Genomic DNA, 23,316 nt, shown 5'->3' with positions numbered 1-23,316 from the left:
GGCGAGGCTGCGGGGCGCGGGGCGCGGGGCCAGGCCGTCCGAGTCCAGTGCCTGAGGGGCCAGACCACCCGGGTCGAGTGTCCGCGGGGCCGCCCGGGGCCTGGTCGGGTATCAGGGCGCATGCAAGAGGCGCCTCTCCGGGGAACGCTTCACCACGAGTCCACGTATCCACGGGGTGCCGTGCGGTCCCCCCCTTCTCGGGACACGAGGCCTGCAGTGCGCCCGCACAGTAGACAGGTGAGACAGCGGCCCCCAAATACAGGTGTGACAAGGCAGTGTGTACGTAGGTGAGAACTCAGTCAGGTAAATAAATACACGTGGTGCACGGTTCCTCCTAGAACCGGCAGGGCTCCTGTAATCAATGCACTCGACAACACTGGCCAATGATGAGCTAGAATGCACATGCCACGTGGGTTCAGCCTTTTAAAGTGTGCTCTTCAGTGGTAGTGTATTCACATCCCATCACCACAGTCAGTTTTCGAACATTTTCATCACCCCAAAGAATCCCATACCCATTAGCCCTCCCTACCCACTAACCTTCTTTCTGTCCCTATGGGTTTGCCAGCCCTGGGCATTTCCTATAAATGGTATCATAGAATAGGTGGTCTTTGGAAGAATTATTTTTGCAGGCTCAAAATAATTACTGTACCCACCTCTCACCCTTACCCCCATCTCAACCAGTGGTTGTTTTCTGTATAGGAACCACGTGGTTTAAGGAAAGGCCTGTGATTTAGGCACAGTTTTCTTCCATCAGGCTCTGAATCGCTCATTCTGTCAGAGCTCAGACATCTATGGAGTGCTGTTCATCTCTTTTGCAGTATCTTTTCTTTGAACAATATAAGATCATCCTGCACTTCCCTGGCGGTCCAGTGGTTAAGACTCCGTGCTTCCACTGCAGGGGGTGCAGGTTCAATCCCTGGTAGGGGAACAAAGATCCCACATGCCACGTGGCACAGCCAAAAAACTTAAAAAAAAAAAAAAAGTAAAAAAATATACATATATTTGCTTTTCTTTTTGTCCACTTAATATGTCCCCAGTAGGAAAATGATGGACCACTTACTCAATAAAAGGTATCAGGTGTGGGGGAAAAAAAAAAAGAGCACTTTTTCTCACACCTAACATAAAAATTAGTTTCAGATCATCGAAATACCTAAATTTAAAAAGAAAATTATACAACTACTAAATATATAGGATGATATCAATAAAATCGTTGAGAAGATTCTAAGCGTGACATCAACACAGACCGTAATGTGCACAGGCTCGCCCTGGGGATCTTGTTTAAAAGCAGATTCTAATTCAGCAGGCCTAGGTGGGACCCGGAATGCCACCTTTCCAAGGAGCCCCCAGCTGACGTATGTGCCGCTGATCAGTTGACCCCACTTTGAGCAGCAAAATCAGGGAGTATGGTGAAATTTACAATGTTTAAAAAAGAAAATAAAATCAAGATTATATGCGACTTGGCTTTTCGCTTATTGGAAATAAAGACCATTGGCACCTACATTGTCCTTTGTGTTTCTTGATTTGGGCGGATTCCTTGCAGATAACAGTTTTTGAGCCCTCTTTTATTTAGACATGAAACGTGAGAATGATCTGGCTTTAGTGGGACTTATTTTATAAATAAAACGTGAAGAAAATATAAAACATGTTTTTTTTCAAAGTCTAAACGTGGCTCCAAGCGGTTCTGGTCTAGCCCTCCAGGGGTAGCCTTCCTTAGCTGAGGACCCTAGCTGAAGAGTCAGGCAGAGCCCGGCGGAGCAGGTCAGGGCGGGAGAAAGGCCCCACCTTGGCTCCCCTGAGCTAAGAACTAAACATGCAAATAAATAAATAAATAAGTAAACAGCATCATGGACCGATGCGAAGGGCTGGTTTTCGAGAACAGGAGGAGCTCTCTGTGGACAGGCCATCGTGTAGGGGGAGACCCCCAGTGGGTGGCAAGGTCAGTTTAGTGACTCTGGACTAACGGCTGGAGACGCAGACACAGCATCCATGTGAACCTCAAGTAACGCGGGCCAGCGTTGGCCATGACACCGTTGTACGAATATGTGGATTCAGTGAGACCAGCAGGGCTGGATAGCAAAACCAGACAGAGATTAGAGACATTACAGGAAAATAAAACTGCAAAGCAATATTGGACATGAACAGAGAGGCAGACCTTCTTAACAAAAGCTTGGCAAATTGAATCCAACGAGATTTTTTAAAAAGAGTAACTCATCGTAACCAAGTGGTGTTTATTCCAGGGATGCAAGTTTTGTTTACATTTGAAAATCAACCAATGTGAATTACTATATTCATAGAGCAAAGTGAAAAACCATATGATTACCTCAAAAATGCAAAAAAAAATAAAATAAAAGTGGCTGGCAAATCTAACATCCATTCCCAGTAAAATTTCGGCAAATCAAGCACAGAGGGCAAGTTCCTCAACCTGATAAAGGGCGTATATGAAATTACCACACTTCACATCACACTTAAATGGCAAAAGACAGAATGCTTTCCCTCTCGATGAGGAAAAAGGAAAGATACCCACTGTCGCCACTTCTGTTCAGCCTTGTGCTGGAGGGTCTACTCAGCGTGACAGGGCAAGAGAAAGAAGAGCATGCAGGTGGGAAGACGAGAAGTGGAACTGTCTACTTCCTCCCTAGGCAGCACGATGACCTAGGGAGAAAATCCTACAGAACCTACAAAAAAGCCAGTGAGTTCAGCGAGCTCGGAGAACACGACGACATACTAATACCAGTCATGTTCCTATACCCTAGTGGTGGACATATGCAGACCCTGCAATTAAAGTACAATAGCGCCTACAATCACTCAAGCACACACCGAGCTGTGAGTTTAACAGAATACGTATAGGACATGCGTGTTGACTAGCATACAGGGTGGTTTCACTGCCCTAAAAATCCCCTGTGCTCTGCCTGCCCATCCCTCTGCCCCTTTGCCCCCTGGCAGCTACCGATCCTCTTACTGTCTCCATAGTTCTGCCTTTTCCAGAGCGTCATAGAGGTGGCATCATACAGCCTTTTCTGATGGGCTTCTTTCACTTAGTTAAATGCATTTCAGGTTCCTCTGTGTCTTTTCATGGTTTGATAGCTCGTTTCAGTTAGTGCTGAATAATATTCCACTGTCTGTGTGGGACACCGTTTATTTATCCATCACCTGCTGAAGGACATCTTGGTTGCTTCCAAGTTTCGGCAACTATGAATACAGCTGCTGTAAACATCCGTGTGCAGGCTTTTGTGTGGACATGAGTTTTCAGCTCCTTTGGGTAAGTACCAAGGAGTGTGCTCCTGGAGCGTATGGTAAGCGGATGCTTAGTTTTGTAAGAAATAATCAAACCGTCTTCCGAAGTGGCTGCACCATTCTGAATTCCCACTGGCGTGAACGAGAGCTCCCGTCATTCCATATCCTCAGCCGCGTCTGGTGTTGTCAGCGTTGCATGCTTTGGGCAGTCTAAGAGGTGGGCTTGACGGCCTTCTGAAGACTCAGTTACTGTGCCAGCTAAGTGGCAACCCCACGCGGGGCAGGGCGGGGGCGATGTCCCCCGGGACACGGTCTGGCTCCGCAACCAGGGGTGCTCTCGCTCCAGGATTCCTGGATCTGGAATCAAGGGGTGCGAATGGGGCGGCCCCTCTCCCGATGCCCCACAGAATCTGTGCTTCCTGTTCTGTGACTCTCGGTTCCAGAGGGCTCAGTCCCCAGGGGAAGAGAGCTTCCTCGCGGGGACGCAGTGAGGCTTCCTGGGGCCGTCGGTGGAGGCTGTGGCCTGGCCACTTGGGACTCCTCGGGCCCAAAGCAGGGGCGGCAGGGCCCGCCTCTCGCGGGTGAGGAGCTGGGAGCCCAGGTCCTCTTCGTCCTCCAAGCCGGTGGACAGCCACAGCGATGCCCTCGGGCCCGACGGCTGAGGCTCAGACCCGGCAGGAGCAAAGGTTTGGGTCACCCACCAGGCCACGAACCCCCAGCAGCTGCTCGAGGGCCCAGGGAGCGTGGACGGGGTCATGGAGGAGGGTCATTGTCGGTACCAGCGCCGCCGCTGCCACCAGGAGTGACAGCTGTGACAGCCGCGCCTCGTCCTGCTTTTGATGGAAACGTGCCTGCGTGTTTATCCACCACACGCTATGGTTTTCTCCTCCTTGCTCGTCCCTGATCACGTAGGATGCAACGAGAATGGCCGGCCTTATTCCCATAGTCTGCAAGACCGGGAAGCCCGCCCAGAAGTGATGGGAGGTCCGGTGCCCTCTCCTGGGGGCGGGGACAGTGGCGATGGGGGCGTCGTGTTGGGTGGGAGGTGAGTTTGTGCCTGTCTTCCTTTGGGAATTTGGCTCAAAGAGCGGCTGTAAGCAAGGCATGGAGGTGTGCGGGGGGCCGAGATGATGGGCGGGGGGCGGCTAGCCGGGCCCCTTTTCTTAGAAGCCCCTCTGCTGCGTGTTCGCGGTTGAGGGGGTCAGCAGAGACAGTTCTGCACGAGATCTGGAGACCAGAAGAGAAGCAACAGCCGCACCGATTTTTCAACTCGGAGGGTCGATCTGGGGTCACGCACGTGGGGGTCGCCTTGTTGGGGGCAGTGTCCCCACTGGCCACACCGCCTCCCGGGGTCCGCTCAGCCTCTCTCGGGCCAGGTGTGCCTCTAACCTTTATGACAAAGTGCACCAGCTTCTCGGGCCGGATGTCCGCACCGTCCAGGCTGGAGGTAGAGAGAAACACGTGGGAGAGGCTAGTCCATCCTCATGGGGCCCGGCCGGGCCTCACCTCGCCCTCCACACCCTCCCCTCTGCCCGTGCTTCCGTCCAGCTCTGGCCGCAGCAGCTCCCACAGCCGGGGCTAAGCCTGCAGACCAAGCCCTGACGCGTCCCCCCATCCCTGTCTCCCTCTTCTCTCCCTCCCGCCCTCTCTGTCTCTCTCTGACCCAGATAACGAAGAGACAGTGAAACCCACGGCAGGCACCGGCGTCTGTAAATCATTTGCTGCGCATCTTGTTATTGCTGTGATTTGTGAGTTTTGTTCGCTCCTTAAGGAGTAAAAGAATCGGAGAAACCTTTGTTAGAGATGTGATTTCAATCAGCGGCTTAGGAGAATTCGATTCAATACCTTTGTGACCGATTTCTAAATATTTGGAAAAATTGTTAAGTATTTAATTTGGTGTTTAAGTGTTTGATATTGTGTTTAAATATCTCTAAAAATATTGTTTAATAGATTTATAGGACTGAGAAATAGGACATTGAACAAAATACGAGTTTCCTTCTGCTTGCTCGAAAGTTCCTCAGCTATTAAAGTATTGATTAATCACACACACACACACACACACACACACACACACACACACGCACACGCACGAACAGAAGGAAAGACAAACCAAAGGAAAGTTTAGGGCAACTGCTTTTGAACTTCCAAGGAAATTAACGTGAGTTTGAGCTCGCGGGGTCAAGAGATGAACACTCGTGACGAGGGGCAGGGCAGCAGGAGTCAAAGGCCAGCAGAGGCAGGGAAGGGCCGAGTCTTCAGTTAAAACTGCAAAATCACAACACATTAAAAGCAGCAAGTGGTGGACCCAGTGCTGGAGAGAATCGGGTCCGAATGCCCAGCAGGGTGGAGAGATTCCAGGACTGGCCTAGAAAAAGGCACGATGGAGCAGGACGCCAGAGCCAGGGATGCACAGGGCCGTCCTGACCGGGGGTGATAGCATGGCCGAGAAAACCAGCGGCAGAGGGACCCGAGGCTGCTCCACGCGGCTCGTCTCCCTCCCTCTGCCCTCCTCCTCCCTCCCCACTCCTTGTTTTCTAAACAAAAGGAAAGTGCTCCTTTACTCCTTGATTACACGGGTGGGGATCTTTTCTGAAGACCAAGAGTGCGCCACTACAGATGAAAGGATGCACATCGTCCAGGGAGAGGCGCGTGACCGCGGCTGGTTCGCCTTCCAGACTTGAGCTGCTTTCTTTTCGTTCCTGACATGTGTGTGCGTGTGTGCCAGTGTGTGCGCACGTGTGTGCGTATCCGTGTGCGTGTGTGCGCGCGGGAGCTGGGGCTTATCCCTGGGAGCTGCCAGCCCAGCACTCGGTCTCCCTGTGCGTCTGGGTGTTGCTCACGGTCAAAGTCACAAGTGCAAACAGCCGTGCCTGCAGCGCTGCCATCGGACAGGACGCCCCTGTCCCCCAGATGCCTCCCTCGTGCTGCCCCTTAGAGGCCCCCCACCCCACCCTGTCTGCAACCTGCCCCCTCCAGCATGTCCCTCAGGGGGTCCTGCGGCCAGTGGCCTTGGTCTGGGGCTTCTCTCACTGGATGCACTTCCCTCCACCCCGTGGCTGGGCCACGATCCACTCCCGTGTTGACTGAAGGGCACCTGGGTGGTTTCCTGGTTTAGGCAACTGTGAATAAATCACTGTAAGTATTTGGGTTCTCACCCCCTTGGGGTGACATTGCCCCCACTGATGACAAGTCACTGATTGGAAACCCGCAGTTCTTCTCCAGGGCGGTGCCACCTTCCCTCCCCGCCACCCCGCATCCTCGCCAGCACTTGCTACAGTCAGTTTTCTGACCCTTTACATAAAGGGACACCCTGGGGTGGTGTCCACAGTGGCTGAATTCCTCTTCTTTTTCTCTGGCAGACCCTGATACCCTGATTTGCTGCCTTGCAGCCAGAGGTGGCCGCGTGCCAACCTGGCCAATGAGGTCAAAGCAGACATTTAAAAGGGGAACAGAGGCTCTGTCGCTCCTGCTGGCTTCCTCCTATAACAGTGAGGTGATGACGTGATGGCTGCAGGAGCAGCCTTCTTGCAAACACGAGGACAAGAGTCATGAGCTGAGGATGGCAGAGCACGGGGGACCCTCAGTGACGTTGCAAGCCGCTCCAGCCGCCAGGGCTGCCTGCCCCACCCTCGTGTGAAGCTCAAAGATGGAAAAAGTCTCTGTGCTTCCTTGGTGACCCCCCCACCTGAACACCAGCAACATGGGTACAGGAAAAGTGGGCCAGGAACACCATTAAGAACACTTGTCTCAAAAAAAAAAAAAAAAAAGAACACTTGTCTCGAGATGGCGGCATTTGGGAGAATCTTGATTTTCTTGGTACACCTCTTTCATTTCCCACATTCTGGGAACACACAGGACCCCACAAATCTCCAGGGAGCCCACATTCTCTGGAAAGTAGAAGTTAGAAACTTTTGAACAATGTGAAAAATGTAAATGGTGTTGTTTTTTGTTTTATAAATGTATTTATATTTTTTTATTTTTGGCTGCGTTGGGTCTTCGTTGCTGCGCGCGGGCTTTCTCTGGTTGCGGCGAGCGGGGGCTACTCTTCGTTGGGGTGCGCGGGCTTCTCATTGCGGTGGCTCCTCTTGTTGCAGAGCACAGGCTCTAGGCACGTGGGCTTCAGCAGTTGTGGCATGCAGGCTCAGTAGTTGTGGCGCACGGGCTTCGTTGCTCCGCAGCACGTGGGATCTTCCCGCACCAGGGCTCGAACTCGTATTCCCTGCATTGGCAGGCGGATTCTTAACCACTGCACCACCAGGGAAGTCCTAAACGATGCTTTTGATGAATACTTGATACCTTTGGGAATTGCCCAGGTTATAAGAAGTGAAGAAAAGATACAAGAATGTATAGAATCCCAATTTTGTAAAAGAAAAATAGAGGGAAAAAAAGATTAAGGGAAAAGATACAGATGGCTGCCCGTGGTGACAGCTGGGTGGAAAGTGTGGGTGGTCTTGGAGGGCCTCCCCTTTCCTAAATGTCTGATGGGAAGCAGGCGTCAGAGCCATCCCAAGCCAGGAGCTCCCACCCCCGCCCTGAGGGGCCTGGGTCGGAGGCTGGGGCTCATACCCTGGGGCACCTGCCTCCCCAACCTTTGCTCAGGCCCCTTCAAGGGCACAGCCAGTTGGTCCCCGTCGCTGTGCCCTTGCCCTGCTGTCTCCCTGTCCCTGGACCTGCTGGTGTGGGGGTGGGGAGGGTCCGGCCCCTGGGGTGTGATCCTCCCTTGGAGGCTGCTTTCATCCTCCCCGACGGTTGCCTCTGTGGAGCTGGATGGGATACAGGGCCCTGCCAGGCACCGCGGCCCTCGAGGCCTCAAGCGGGAGGGAGTCCTCATGCCAGGTTTCCGGAGAGCCAAGCGCTACACGGCGCACCTGATTGCGTGTGAGTGACTTTGGCTAAACGGGATCACGGGTTGGAGCCGTCAGGGCTGGTCCTGGAGGAGAGCAGGGCTAGTTGGCAGGGTGAGGACAGAGCTGCGGACACCACGGGCGTATTCTGTGGAGCAGATAAAGCAGGGCTTGGGGAGGATGCAGACGTCCCAGCTGTACTCAAGGGACTGAGGATTTTAAAACTTGGGCATATTTTCCCCGACGTTTTGGGAAAACTGCTTGGACAGCAGCCTGCAGGCCGGAGGGACTCATGCGTTTTGGAGCTGGGCACCGTGCCCCGCCCTGCTCGGCGTCTATCCTGCAGGATTCGGGATTTCCTCTTTGGCAGGACCTCGCCGTAGGGCGGTCTTCCCCAAGGTCAGGCTAGCACGGTGGGTTCTCTGTAGACGAGCCGCCACCCTCCTGGCCTCGCCCAGCCCGACGCCTTTCCGAGACGGCAGTGATGGCGGCGACCCCTCACGGGACCCCCGCTTTGCGGCACTCGCCCCTGGTTTGTCGTGCGCTCAGCCAGGAAACCAGACGATAAGCTACTGACTCTCCAGCCCACAGGGGTAGAGCCTGTCCTGCCGGAGGGATGTTTTCTGGGTGTCTCGGCTCACGGTGGGCGATGGGTGCACAAGCTTGTTGAGAAGCTAAATGCTGGCACAAGGGCCACCAGGTTGGGGCCAGTCAATGGTGGCCCTGAAGTTCAAGGGCAAGGCCCACACCTTTGTCTTCTCCTCCCAGCGGTGGCCGCTTCCCTGACCTGAAGGCACCGCATCTGCTGGTCCAGCCCCTGCCACTTATTCCACCCGGCAAGGCGCCTGGGCCACCAGCTCCGCCTCACCACACACTCGTGACCAGCCCGGTGCTCCTTTAAGGCCCGAGTCAGCGGCCGGGACTTTGGGGTGCCTGCCGACCCTGCCGGTACCTTTGTCGACCGCCTGCCCCCCCCACCTGAGCCCCACGTCTCTATCATACCCTGACCGTGCGCTTCTCTGTCCTTCCCTTGGTGGCCTCGGGCCTCCTGCTCTACATGGGGACCTGTGCTGGAACCATCCCGGGAACGGGGTGCATCCGGCAGGGGTCTTCAGGCCAAAGGGCACTGCTGCCCACACCACGCCGACTGCCAAGAAGCGGGAGCTGAGGCATCCCTGTCCAGACCCGACTTTCCAACGCGATGCCACACGAGACAGAAAACCTTCTGTAGGTGTTTATTCTACTTCAAGTAACAAAGCTATGAAGTTCCATGTTTTAATGTACAGTGATATAATACTTTGCAATATAAAATACAATTTACAGAAATTTCTATCAAGTAAACCTAAAGAAACACACTTGATTTTTTACATTTGTTGTATTTAAATTAGAAAAATTTTTGTTTTACACGTAAAAAAACCTTCACATCACGCTAGATGTTGGAACTCGTCGCCACTTTAACGTAACCTACTGACAGGGTCTATAACACCAATCACTCCAAATTGCTAAGTTCTCGATGTTCTCATAACTTAAACGTTGTGCTAGAAAGTGAAAAATCTGTAGTGATGTACTATGGAACAGACTCCAAAGAACAAATGAAATTCTCTCATTTTGTATTTGCAAAAGTAAGTTTATGAAAATATAAAAAAATTATCAAAGTTTATTTGTACAGTCAAATAAATTAGCAAGTTTTTTCTCTCTTTCGCACTTCAGAAGTACTTGGAAAATACATGACAAGAAGCAGTATACTGTGTCTCACAGTGAAAAGCTTTCTAGTTTGTAGTTCTTAAGCTGATATCACTATTTTCATCTCAGGCTTTACACAAATATTGTTCCATTTCAATGACAAACGTTGAGATTTGTCACCTGACAAGTAGCACAAGGTGGAGCTAGCGCACTTTTCCTGGGACATAGAACCGCTCAGATGGTAAAGTTCAACAAACAAAACGTTCCTGATTATTCAAATCAAAGAAATCTACTCCCTCCACCCGCCCTGCCTTTTAAAGTACACTTAATTGCTTTATTTTCTCTCTTTCTTTAGGCTGGTAAAATTTAAACCTTTTAAAATAAATTGTTATTTAAAATTCCACAATTTCTATTCAGATGTTGCTTTTAATCATGTTTGGGGGGGGACATGTAAGACGATACCTGCACACTGAGCAAAACCAAGAAATGTGTGTTTGTTTCTGGTTGAAATTTGTAATTCAGATTTCTTCATGACAAGAGAAAGATGCTCCTGTAAGTTTGGTGTTTCTCAACATTCCAGAGACCAGCTGACACAGCCATGCACAGAAACACGCGGCCGCCTGCCCCGAACCCTGTGAAGTTAGCTTCTGGAAACAGATATCACAGATGAGATGTCAGGAAAGGTATGGCTCTGAGGTCCACTAAACTCCCTTAAAATTTACAATAGTCAAGTTATTAGAAAAGATAACTTTATAATCTGAAAAAGCAATATGCTTTTGTAGGTACTTTCCCATTTCAGTACATTTAAATGGAAATGTTAAAGAGTTCTTAGTTTTTTGTTTTTATTTAAAAAGCATCAGAATTGTAAAGGTGTGAAATTTTGTAAGAAACCATCATACACAAAATTACAGTAATTTCTCAAGTCCAGAAGGTTCTGTCCTGTGCGTGAGCTCCCAGCTCTTTCCAAGGCCACCTGCTCAGCACGTGAGCGTGGCCTCACGGCGGCCCTAGGTCTGGGTGGCGGGGGCGGCGGCCCGCGGGGCCTCGGCCTTGGGGTCCCGGGGTCGCTCTGGGCTCCGACTGCGGTCCCTGCGGCGCTCCCGCTCGCGGGCCTTGTCGCGGTCGCGGTCCCTGCTGCGGGACCTCTCCCGATCACGTCTGCGGTCGCGGTCACGGTTGCGGCTCCGCTCTCGGGCCCGGTCCCACTCGCGCCCCTTGTCCCTGCCCGCGTTCCGCTCGCGGCCCCGGTCCCACTCGCGGCCAGCATCCTTGTCACGGTGTCGGTCCCACTCGCGGCCTCGGTCCCACTCACGCTCGCGGCTCCAGGTCCGGCCGCGTTCCCGCTCCCAGGGCTTCCCACGCTCCCGCTCGCGCCGCCGGTCCTCGAGGGCCCGGCCCGGGCGGCTGTCGGGCAGCGGGGCCTCGGGCTCCTCCGGGGCCTTGTCCCGGGGTCGTCCCTCGAAGCCTGGGCCTCTGTACTCGTGGCCCCTGCCCTCGCGGAATTCGGCCTCGGGGCCTGGGGCCGGCGCGGCGGGTGGCCCGGGCGGGTGGCTGGGCAGCTCCAGCAGCGGCCGGGGCGCCGGCTTGGGTCCGGGGGCGGCCGAGCCCTGGAAGTGGAAGCGTGGAGGCGCCGACTCGTTCTTCTCGGGGAAGGGAGCGGCCCCCCGGGGCCCCCCAAAGGGCAAGGGCGCCGGTGCCCTCTGGCCGGTGAATCTGGGCGGCGAGTGGACCCTCTGCTCTTCGAACTGCTGAGGCTGCATCCCCCTGGGTCCCGGCACGAATCCAGGAGCTTGGCCCCTGGGGCCTTCAAACTGCCCAGGGTGCGGCCCCCTCGGGCCCACAAAGTGGCCGGTGGGGGGGCCTCTCTGACCTCCAAACTGAGAGGGAGGAGGACCACCTCGGGGTCCTTTAAACTGAGACAGCAGAGGCCTCCTCTGGCCCCCGAACTGGAAAGGCGCGGCACCCCTGTTTCCCAGGAACGGGGCCTGCTCGGGCCCCTCACACTGGCCAGGGGGGCCGGAGGCCTCACCGTACGGGGCCTCCGGGAACTCCCTCTTCTCCCCGTGGGGGTCCTTGCGGTCTTCAAACGGAGGCGGCCCTGCTCCCCTGGGCCCACCCAGGTGGGAGGGGGACGGGCCCCTCCCGTCCCCGTAGGGAGGTGGCCCGTGTGGCCCTGAGAACAAGGAAGGGATGGGCCCCTTTTGGGGCCCGAATCTGGCTGGTGGAGGCCCCCCTCTTGGCCCATCGTTATTAGAATTCTCTTCCGAGAACGGAGGGACTGGCCCCCGTGGGCCTGTGAAATTGGGGCCGTGAAGGCCCGACATCCCGAAGGCGCGCGGTGCAGGCTCCCGCTGGCCTTGGAACTGGGGCGGAGGCCCCCCTTTCTGTGCTGCGGCAGGGAACGTGCCAGCCCCCTCGCCTGGCCTGGGCTGTGGCTCTCTGTCTCCTTCAGTTTCAGCTGCCAGAGAGTCACTTTTTTCGGGAAACTGAGCATTTCTTGGATCCTCGTACTGGCAAGAGCCCAGAGGCTTTTCCTGAGAGGCGTACACTGGACCCGGGAAAGGATCCCTTCCTCCGGGAGGGTGGAAGGACTGGCCCTCGTGCTGCGAAGGGAAGAGAGGCTGCAAGGAGGCGCCCGGCGGCGTGGGCAGCAGCACCTTCCGGGCAGGCCTGGCGGCGCCGTCCCCGCCGGCCGCGCTCTCAGGCCCCGGGCTTTCCGTGGGCTCGCGCAGGGGGCCGTCCTGCTTGGCCGGCAGTGGGGCCTCTTCACCCGGAGCCCACGGTGGAGGGGCCGACTCCGGTTCCTCCTGGGCCGGGAGTGGCCCTGGGCCGGCAGCGGCCCCTCCGGGTGCTTCTCTGGCCGGCGGGGGCCTCGGGGCAGCCTCGCTCTCGTTGCTCTCCGCGGCCAAGCGCCGGGCCTGCCGGGGGTCCCGGCTCAGCCGCGCCTCGGCGCTCGGGCCCGGGGCCTGGCTGTTGGCGGGGGGCGCGGCCGGCTTGCCCACGGCCTGGGGCGGCGGCGACATGAGCGCGTCCGACACGGAGAAGTGGGCCATGGAGGCCCCGACGGCAGCCCTCTGCTGCCTGAGCGCCTCCTCCTGCTCCGCCACCTGCCGCTTCTGCTCTTCGATCTGCTTGTTGAGCTCTTCTATCATCTGCTGCTGCTCAGCCAGGGAGGGGGCCGGCAGGCCAGGCCCGCCGTGCGCGTCCGCGCACATTCTGGTGGGCAGGTCGTCGACGGTCACTTTGGCTTCTTCCAGGATCGTCTCGTCCTCCGGGTCATAGGCCACCTCCTCGCGCTCGGCTGCCTCCGCGGCCTTCTCCACGTCCTGGCGTCTCCCGCGGTCTCCGAGCTGAGTGTCGAAGGCTCTCTCAGGACCGTACTCTTCCTCGGGGTCGTACGGCCGGTCGTCTTCCTCCTCCTCCAGAGCTTTGTCTTTTGAGAACTGACCAAACTGCTGGACGATTGGGTCCAGCAGAGGCGCCGCCGGCAGCCCGCCGCCGGCTTTGGCTCTCGAGTCCTGGTGGGGGGCTGGGGCCGACTCGGCAGGCTCTTTGGTGGGGGCGTCGAACGCCTTCTTCTTCCCAAAGAGAGTCTGCAGGATGTGTTCTAGGGGCGAAGCTGTTTTTGAGGAAGAGGAAGTGACAGAGGAAGCGGCCACCGCAACGGTCACTGACGCGGGTGATGCTGTGACAGTGTTCGTGGCTCCTGGTTTGAGCGACGACAGTATCTGTAACACGGAAGACGAGGCCGGCGCACCTGGTGCTTCTGGAGGAGGGGGTGGGGGTGGGGGAGACCCCGGGGGTGTGGTGCTGACAGTCGCGTCCCCTGGGCACAGCGGGTACTTGGGGGGCTTCTTCTCAGGGAGCAGGGCTGCTGGCACTCTGGGGTGGACGGGATCCATTTCTTCTTGTGCCTGAAGACGGGGCCGCTTCTCCTCTGTCTTGTCTAATTCGCCAGCATTTGAAGGACGCTTTATTTTTTGACAGATTACTAACCCCAGGATTATGTTTGGACGCGGTGACTCGAGACCTAAAAAACAAAACAGTTGTGCAAATTTTAGAATCGAATTGTAGCTTTTGTCCTTCAGGGGTAAACTCTGGGTGTGAAGGGCGGCGGGTGGGATGGTTTCCAGAGGGAGGAGGAGGAAATTCTGTGGCCAAACAGAACCAAGCGTTTGAAGACCTGCTGCAAAAGATGCAGGCTGCACCGCGCACCTGCCCAGCCTGACGGGGCCTCAAACCACAAAACCAAGAGCCCAATGCACACGCGCATTCGCCCAGTGCTAAAATTATCGCAGATTGTCAATTATACACAACGCTAGGGTAGAGGCGTGCTGGAGGCGGCGGGGAAGGCCAGCACGTACACACTCCAGGCCGTTCACCTACTGGGAACGAAGCCTGTATGTACCAGGATGTTTTCTTTTTTTTTTTTTTAGACACACTACAGCCATTTATTGGAAGGCATAACACAGAAATGACGTCAAATGATCGCAAACTGATAGACAGGCTTAATGCATTTTCTATCAAGATATTTTGTAGGCACAAACAAGATTTTTCTAAAACTTATATGGAAAGGCAAAGGAACTAGAATAGCTAAAATATCTGAAGAAGAATAAACTGGTTGGAATCACTCATTCAATTTGAAACTTCTAATAAGATAAAAAGTAATCAAGACTGATATTTGTGGAGGGAGACATACAGAACGATGGAACAAAACAGAGAACCCAGAAACAGCCCCACACAATCACTTCCAACTGAGTTTTGACAAAGGTACCAAGAAAACTGAATGAAGCAAGAATCTGAAAAAATTACACCATATCAACTGATCTTCCATACTAGGAAAAAAAAATGAAATAATCTCCACCGAAACTTCACACCTGTACAAATATTAGCTCAAAATTGGTCATAGCTTTAAACGTGAAATGTAAAACCATACTACTTTAACCTATAAGAGATTTAGAAAAGAAACCATAGGATAACATCCTCAGGATCTATCTATAGATCTATCTAAGTTTTAACATATTTTGACTTGTAATTTTATTCTGCAGTATGCAATATTTCAGACTAAACTTGAGACTTAGCTATTCCTCATGTGAATGCTCTGATGTGGATTCTGTTCTGAAAAGTCTTGAAGAAATTTTAAATATTCATTACGTTTGTAAGGTTTCTTTCCATTATGAATTCTTTGGTGAATCCTGAGGGGACACTTGCTTAAAGGCCTTTCCACATTCAGTGCATTTCCCTGGTTTCTCTCAGGTATAAATCCTCTCATGACATCAAAGCCATGAATGTTTAATAAAAAGCTTTCCCACATTCATTACATGTGTAAGGCTGCTCTCCAGTAGGAATCTTGCGATGTTCTGTAGTTTTGATCTATGGGTAAGAGCCTTTATACACACATTACGTTCTTGTGGCTTCATCAAAGATGTATATTCTGACGTCTAGTCAGTTGCGAAGTCTGTACAAGTCCTCTGTCCTGTATGTTACCCTGATGTAATTTCTCTTTAGTGTGGACTCTCTAGTGTCAATCCATGCTTGAACTTGTATTATTTTGCCACACTCATTACATTGGACAGGTTACTCTCTAGCATGAATTCTCCGATGACTTACGAGGCCTGAGTTTTGAGTGAAGACCTTGCCACACTCACTGCATTGGTAAGGTTTCTCTCCAGTGTGGATTTTTTTATGTCTGTTGAAGTTTGAGCAATGAATAAAGGATTTGCCGCACTGATTACATTTGTAAGGTTTCTCTCCGGTATGAATCCGGCGATGACTAGGAAGGCTTGAACTCTGACTGAAGACCTTGCCACACTCATTACATTTGTAAGGTTTCTCTCTAGTATGGGTGACCTGATGATAAGTAAGACTTGAATACACACCAAATGCTTTGCCGCACTCGTTACATTTGTACGGCTTCTCCCCAGTATGAATTCTCCGATGACTTACGAGGCTTGAGTTTTGAGTGAAGACCTTCCCACACTCACTACATTTGTAGGGTTTCTCTCCAGTGTGCATGACCTGATGTCGAGTGAGGTGGGAGCTCTGATTAAAGGTCTTGCCACATTTATTACATTTGTATGGTTTCTCTCCAGTATGAATCCTGCGATGATTAGTAAGGCTTGAACTCTGACTAAAGACTTTGCCGCACTCATTACATTTGTACGGTTTCTCTCTAGTATGGATGACCTGATGATAAATAAGACTTGAATACACACTAAAGTCTTTGTCACACCCGCCACACTGGTAGGGTTTCTCTCCGGTGTGAATTCTGCGATGACGTACGAGGTGTGAACTGTAACTGAAGCCCTTACCACATTCCTCACACTTGTGATGTTTCCCTTTCGTGTGGATTCTTTGATGTCTAGTGAGATGTGAGCTCTGATTAAAGGCTTTGCCGCATACATTACATTTGTAAGGTTTCACACCTGTGTGGATTACCTGATGGTTAGTGAGTTGTGAGCCATGATTAACTGCTTTGTCATACTCATCACATTTGTAAGGTTTTTCCCTAGTGTATGCTTTCTGGTCTTGTGTGAGTAATGAAGAATGCCAGAAATCATTCCCATATTCATTAAAAATGTTGGTTTGGACACTCGGGAAGAATTCTCTGAAGTACTGAAAATGAGGAACCACTGTTGTCAGACTTCTCAACTTGATGATACTCATAAAATTGCCCTTCAGTTGGAAATATCTGCAGTTCAGCCAGATGTGACTGAAAGCTTAGTCCGAGCCTGTTTTCAATAGGCTTGTTTCCTTCATCTCTTCTACCAGTGAGATGTTTTTTATGGGTGACAGGCACTCCTCTGTAATTTCTTTTGTCACTTCTCCACTGGTACTCAAAGTCACGCGTACGTCTCTGGATTTCCCTATAGCCATAGTTCTCAGTCTCACGGCTTTCATGTCTTTCCAACAACACTGTGTGCAACATTTCCCCTGTATGACTGTTCTCCTTTGGTGCTGATTCCTTGATCACACATTTAAGAGAGGTATCCAGGGAGAGCAGGTTCCTGTAGGTCTCCAACATCACATCCCTGTACAAGGCCCTCTGACCAGGGTCCAGGCATTCCCACTCCTCCTGAGAGAATTCTATGGCCACATCCTTGAATGTCAACTGTGCCTGAGTAACAGCCATTCCAGACTCCTCTTTCTTTCTTCTTCTTCCTCTTCAGGGTTTCTTCCTCAGGCAATATGAGTCTTTGAAGTCGACGATCCCGTAGGGCGACCTTCGCTCCGCGGTAACCCAGGATGTTTTCTAAACAAACTCTTAGCTGTGTTCCTTTATTTGCCTCTTGCTACGTATCAGGAAGGCAGCACCCCCTTTCGACTTTAACTTACGAGCTGCAATATGTAAATTAAGCTATTCATACTAAAATTAAAGGTTCAATTAAGGACCAATTCTACAACTCAATTATAATGATTAACAAAATTATACTGATTGATATAGCACACGCCATTCGATAAGTTCATCAGTCACTGGTGTCAAAATTACAATTGATGGGAAAAGTGATGCTGACCAAAACGCCTAAAACAAATGTCCTTGCAGGTTTAGAAAGACATTCAATGGCCAGTAACTTATCAAAAGTTACCGAATGCTCAGGTCTCTGTCAACACAGGACGTGCGGCTTAAAGCCCAGAGGTGTTCAGGACAGGGGCAGCAAAGGACAGACCACGTGGAAAACACGCTGGGAATTTCAGAACATTGCACAGTTCTTAAAAAATAATTATTGCTTAAAAAATTCTTCGTGCAAACCCTCTGGATTGTGGTGCCCTGTCTACTGTTTCTGTGCGGCTCCTCCACCCTCACACTAGTAACAAACCCGGAATACCAAGAGCGGAACAGAAAAGCCCAAGTCACACATCGGTAAGTTAGGGAGAAAGGATAAACACAGGACCAAAATTCTGTTTCAACAGCATATTTAAAATTAATCAAATTGGATAAATTCAATTTACACATAAATCACTATTGTGTAAAAGATATTCATGCTATGTATTTTTTGTCTTCACTCACTAAAAAAGAAAATCAGCACTGTTTTTCCTATTCTTTCTGTGATTTTAAGTCGATCACAGATCAAATAGTTGTCTCTGGACACCCACTGTGTAGTTCTGAGCGACTGTCACCCTTCCTAATTTCCAACAGAGCTGGGTTGACATGCCGAGCACGAGGGTGGCGGACGTCCCATCCCACCCCCGAGGAGGAAGACCAGGCACGCCAGCGTGAGCCGGGCTGGCCCAGCATCTGCGTGGATCGGCGAGGTACTGCTGGCCCCCCTCCCCACTGTACTCAGCGCCTCGTTTCACAGGTTGACATTCAAGGGCTGAGGTGCCCATGAAGACACCCACTCGTGATAAGAGGAATGGCTTCCAGAACGTCCTCTGCCTGCCCTTCTGATGACAGCGGTGACTCAGGGGAAGGAGGAGCTGGGCAAAGGAGGGCGTGGAGACAGGAAGGCCAGGCCCGCTGCACTGAGCATGGCATCCAGACGGTTCTGCTCAGATGTGAAAGATACTCTATCAAGTTCGCTTTCTGATCAAAACGAATTATTTTAACTTAAAATGGTAAATCTCTCACTCACTACAACTGCCACTTACTGAACAATTTACAGCTCACTAATATCCAGTTTGGGGCACAGTCAATAGCTCAACTGGCTCTCGTGGCCCCTTCTGGACCGACTGGCAGAGCAGGTCCCCACGCCGGCCACAAGCTGGAGCCTTGGGCAGCTCTGTCAGCAGGCGCAGCAGAGGAGAAATGTGCTCAGCCATGTGGGCGGGGGTGGGGAGGGCTGGGGAGCCCTGGTCAGCGGCGCCCTCTCAGCAGCCCAGGGCCCACGACTGTCCTCATCGTCCTCAATGCAGATGGGCTATGTTACCTCTGAAGGGCTAAACTTCTAAGGCGCCAGCACCAGGGCTTGCGGCAGGGATCGCATTTCAGGTCAAAGACGCCGTGTGTGGAGGGTAAGTCACTGCGTTAAAACCAGGGAGATGGGGTCCTGTCCTCGGGAGGTGTGCCAGCCCTACAACTTGCAACAGCTTTATATGCTTCCTAACAAAAATGATATATCCCAGACTTGGCAAAATTCTCTAGACTCTACCCTTTGTGGTCACAGGCATCACAGGTGAGGTTATGATTAAATTACTTAACATTTACATTTGTTTCCAAAACAGGAAACTCCCTGGAGACCAGCATCTAACTAAGCAGCTAGTATTTTTAAATGCTTTCAGCTCTCAACTACTTCATCTACACGCACCCGTAAGTGATCTAATAAAGCTCCAGAGTTGGAGGAGTGTTAGTTTCGAATTTCCCCACTCATCTTCCCCAGGATTTCACATTTAAATTGGGCTCTTTCTGAAGCAGTCAAATCTCATCTGCTTCCCCTGTACACCTTATGGCTGCATGGAGACTTGACATGTTAACTAGCACCGTGGAGATGACTTACTCGTGGAAGAATATGATTCACTGTGCTACCGGGGCCTCGGCAGTGACCGTTAGGGAGGTGAGGGCACGTCTGGCTCCACCCCGCTCCGCACCCTCACGACAGGCGCCTGGCAAGGGCACGCTGGACACAGTCAAAGGGCTACTACCACTGGGGCGGTGGCAGGGGTGGCTGTCCCCCGAAGGCCCCATTTTCCGCCTGGGGCCCCTGCGGGCGCGCCCACTGTTGAGTGTGACCCCTGGAGAGGAGAGGGCGTCCCGAGAAGGCGCAGCAGCAGTGAGCACGCTGCCTGCGTGCAGAGACAGGGCTCCCACTGGGGGCCCGGGGCGCCTCCCCGGCTCCGCACAGGGCCTCTGTCCCATGGTTACAAGCGGGGTGCTTACTTACCGACCTCCCTTTGAGGGTAGTGGTGAGGCTTATGACTCATCAAGCAGATGAGAACTAGGTGGGGGGCCGCTGAACTACCATTTCCGGACAAGAGGTACTCATGACACTGAGCACCGGGGTGTCGGCACCCCTGCCCGACCCCCTCCACGTCGCGGGAGCAAGCGTGTCCACGATGTCCCGTGTGGGTGAAACAAGCCTTCTTAGCTGCGTGTAGGTCCCCGAGTCTTCACGGCGAAAGGGTCAGCCCCAGACCACCCGTACAGAGAGAGAAGTGGACAAACCCAGGGACGAGGGACAGCTGAAAAGGTGTGTGTGGATTTCCTGAGCCAAGACCCAAACCAGGATCTGTGTCCAGGTGTGTCAGCAACAGGGCCGGGCGGAAGCAGCCCCCACGCACCTTGGACGTGGCACAGCGGGGGACGAGGTTTAGTTTTAATTAATAAACCAGCTGAAAGCTGCCCAACTATCAAATGAGGCTTTTACCCCTAAATCTACCTGGCATGCTCCACTATTCAGTATTTAAAGTGAACACCTTCTCATGGTCTGAGTCCGACAAGACAAAACATCCACACCTGCGGGAACAGAAACTGTGCTGGAGTTCGCAGCAACCGTCCTCAACGAGGACTTGGGCAGAGACCCAGCAAATACAGGGACAAGCAGCTGCCCGCCCGCCGCACTCGGCTCCCATGCAGACTTCGCCCGCTCCCACTCTTGGGTCCCTAAGACCTGTGCAAAGCCAGGGCTCCGCGTCCCAGCGAGGAGAGCGTCGTCCATCCGTCTGCCCGCCCGCGTCCAGGCGCCCCCAGCGCAGCACCGCCGCCTGCACAGCCAGAAGCACACTGGCGTCGGCTGAGGCAAAGCAAGGTGGAGACAGTCCTTCGTCACAGTGCACCTGGATGGGCACCAAGAGCTACCAAACGGTTCAAATTCAGACAAACAATGACCAGTTTCCATGAAATATTTTTATTGATTTCAAAGGAGAGAGAAGCACTTTCCATTCAGCACGATTTTGCCTGTGATCACAGCATCTGTACACAGCTACGCAAGCAGACACGCAGAAACTGAAGACGCGCTTACCTGACAGTATGGCAAGTCGCAGAAACGGTCTGCTAACTTAGGGAGCAGCTACGAGTGAGGACAGACGGCAGACGCCACGGATGGAGCCGGCCTGCTCAGAGAATGGCCCTCTCCCTGCAATGCCGCGGAAGGCCGGTCCCTGTCCTCTGCTCGGGGTGGTCCACACCTTAGACGCCCGAGGGCCCTCGACAGGCGCCCCCCCGGCCCCTCGGGAGGGCCGGGCGCCCTGGCCTAGGCCCAGCGTCCCATCTGACTGGTCTTCCTTCCGTGAATAAAGCCCCTAGACGCGCGGACCAGCTGAGACCCGAGTCCCCAGGGGTGGAGCCCCGACAGTGTGCGTGGGACTGAGCTGAGCCGCGTCCACAGTGGAAGGACTGTCCGCTGGGTCAGAGGGACGCAGGCCTCCCGGCCGTCCTCCAGGCTGTGTGACGTGGTGACGGCCTGGCACCTCTGGGACAGGTCGAGGGAGCGCGGGAGGACGAAACGCCCTGGAGGCAGGCCGGGCTCGGCTCGGATGGGCTCTGCTGCCGTGCAGGGACTGCGCTGAGGGGTCTGCGCGGAGCGCCCCGTGTCCGCCAGCCAAGCGCGGGGCGGAGAGGACGCTGACCGCGAGCAGGCCGCGCGGCCTCCACGGCTCCGCACACGGGTTCAACACCTCGTGTCCTCACCTGTTTCTCCAGTGTGAGCCACGCTGTCAAAATCTACGGGGCTCCCAAGTCCAGAGACTGACGTGCCGCGTCAGGCACTCTCCACCCCCACAGACCTGCCCTCCTCCTCCCAGGGGCCCGCCCGCTGGCGGGCTGCCCGAAGTGGGAGGCCTGTGCCCCACCGAGGCCTTGGGGTGGAGATGCGGCCGGGGCGGACCCTGACTCCACGCTTACTGGCCCTGCGACCTCAGGCAGCGACAACCCTGGGCAGTGCGGGCGCTCCCCACTGCGGGGCTGACGCGGGGGTCAAGGGCGCTCCCATCAGGTTGCGGGGCAGCGCTGCCGGGCAGCTCAAGCCCGCTGGCTGCTCCATCGAGGGACACGGCGGCCCTCAGACTGGACCTGTGCCGTCACAGGACGCCGTGCAGAGACAGGAGGAACGCGCCCGGCCCACCTTCCAAACACTCACGCACACACACAACACGCACGTGATGCACACGCCACGAGCCTGGGACACACGGACGTCTGTACCCAGGGAGCGCCGAGTCATGATACAAACGTGCGAAGCAGCTCAGGTAGGTAACGTGGCCTGGGGCCAAGGGAGTTTGGCTGATGCGCAAGTGTACAGAACACACACAGACGTTAATATCAAACAAAGGTATCAGAAGAATTAAAAACATATATACTGAATTAAACAAGCTGAGATTTAGAAGCCCTTCGATTAACAAAAAAAGTCTTTCAAAGTTTATGGTAAAATTACCCATACAATTACGTTTCCAAAACCCTTCTCACTACTTTATTTTACTGAAACATTCGTTCTCTACCGTGGATGAAACCTGCAGGCTTTGGAGCGTCCCCTTCAGGAAGTGACAGCCTTGGGAATGCAGGCGGAGGAGTGACGTCCACTCCGCTGGTCATCAAGTGTGGTCACTTCGCAGATGAGGTGAGCGCCCTGCCCCGCCTTCCTTGTCCCCGTGTCACCCCGGAACACCCAGCGCGGCCCCCTCCCTCTGCCAGCCGGGCCCCAACCCAGCACTGCACCAGCTCCCGCCGCGGCTCCAACTGGGGGTCTCCTCGGTGGCCCCCGCGCCCCTGCCTCCTCACCACACCTGACCTCGTCCACCTCTGCCCCCTCAGGGTCTGTCCATGGCCCCGAACCCGGCAGCCCCCTGCTCGTGTGACAAGGTGCACCCGGACGGAGTCAGGCAAGATCCCACCGTGGGCTCTGCAGGTGGAGCCGAGAGGGGCTCCAACACGGGTGAAACAGGGCTTCGTCACCTCCCAGGTCCCGCTGCTACAGACGCGCAGAGTGTGCGTGTCACAGGATCTACGCTCACACTAGGCCCCACACAGGCTTCCGCCCCTGTGACTGACCGGAGGCTCCTCACGGTATCGGGAAGTCGACTTCACCACCGTCACTGCTGCATCAGGAACACGGCGTCCAGGGAGCCGGCCGGCGCCCCAGGAGCTGCCCGCCAAGCACCTCCGCCACGGCCCTCCCTGCTGCCCGTCAGGCGGCACCGCTTTAGCGCGAGGAGTGGGACAGCCCCCCGGAGCGCTTGGCTTCTAACGTGTTTGGCACTGAGACGGTTCCACGTGTTGCGGCAGGGAACGCGAGCCCTGCGGTCACGGGGACCGGCCAGGACGCTGGGCCCAGCCGCAGAGCCGCGTAAGTGCCTGGCTGCGGCAGGGGCGCTGGCCACGGACACGGAGGCGCCGCCCGTAGAAGCAAGCGCTTCAAGAGCGCTGACCGCGGCTTACACTCAGCATCTTTTAGGCTTAGCCGTCTTTGGGGGCGCCACGGCCAAGGAGACACTCCCATTTAGGCATCTTTCTGCGAGACTTAAGTCCCGTCAACTTCTCGGGGTTAAGAGAAGTTGGGTCCCCAGAGACCACGTCCCCCTTGGAATCACCCTTAGCTCCCTTGACAAGCCTGAACTTTCTTTCCGGTCAGCCTGTAAGTAATTCTTTAGAAGCAGCACTTTCTAAGGAATGAGTGAACAGAAAGTGGTC

At 54.0% G+C, this 23,316-nt stretch overlaps 1 protein-coding gene and 1 pseudogene across 5 annotated transcripts in view; both read right to left on the bottom strand.

Moving 5' to 3' along the window:
- Window positions 1-9,290: 9,290 nt before the first annotated feature.
- Window positions 9,291-23,316, bottom strand: part of DIDO1 (death inducer-obliterator 1) — a 53,870-nt gene continuing 39,844 nt past the window's right edge. For all 4 annotated transcript variants that reach the window (XM_082360693.1, XM_082360694.1, XM_082360692.1 and 1 more), the window contains one exon: window positions 9,291-13,791. In XM_082360693.1, the coding sequence (XP_082216819.1) occupies window positions 10,769-13,791 (3,023 nt within the window). In that variant the 3' untranslated portion in view covers window positions 9,291-10,768. The remainder of the gene's footprint in view (window positions 13,792-23,316) is intronic.
- Window positions 13,798-18,426, bottom strand: LOC309613640 (zinc finger protein 665 pseudogene; annotated as a pseudogene). The gene has a single exon. The product of its transcript is annotated as a zinc finger protein 665 pseudogene (transcript).

Source organism: Balaenoptera borealis (assembly GCF_965194805.1).
Source record: "Balaenoptera borealis genome assembly, chromosome: 16".
In the NCBI taxonomy this organism is placed as follows: domain Eukaryota; kingdom Metazoa; phylum Chordata; class Mammalia; order Artiodactyla; family Balaenopteridae; genus Balaenoptera; species Balaenoptera borealis.
Note: the sequence above shows the minus strand (reverse complement) of the source record. Positions and strands in the feature narration are given on the sequence as shown.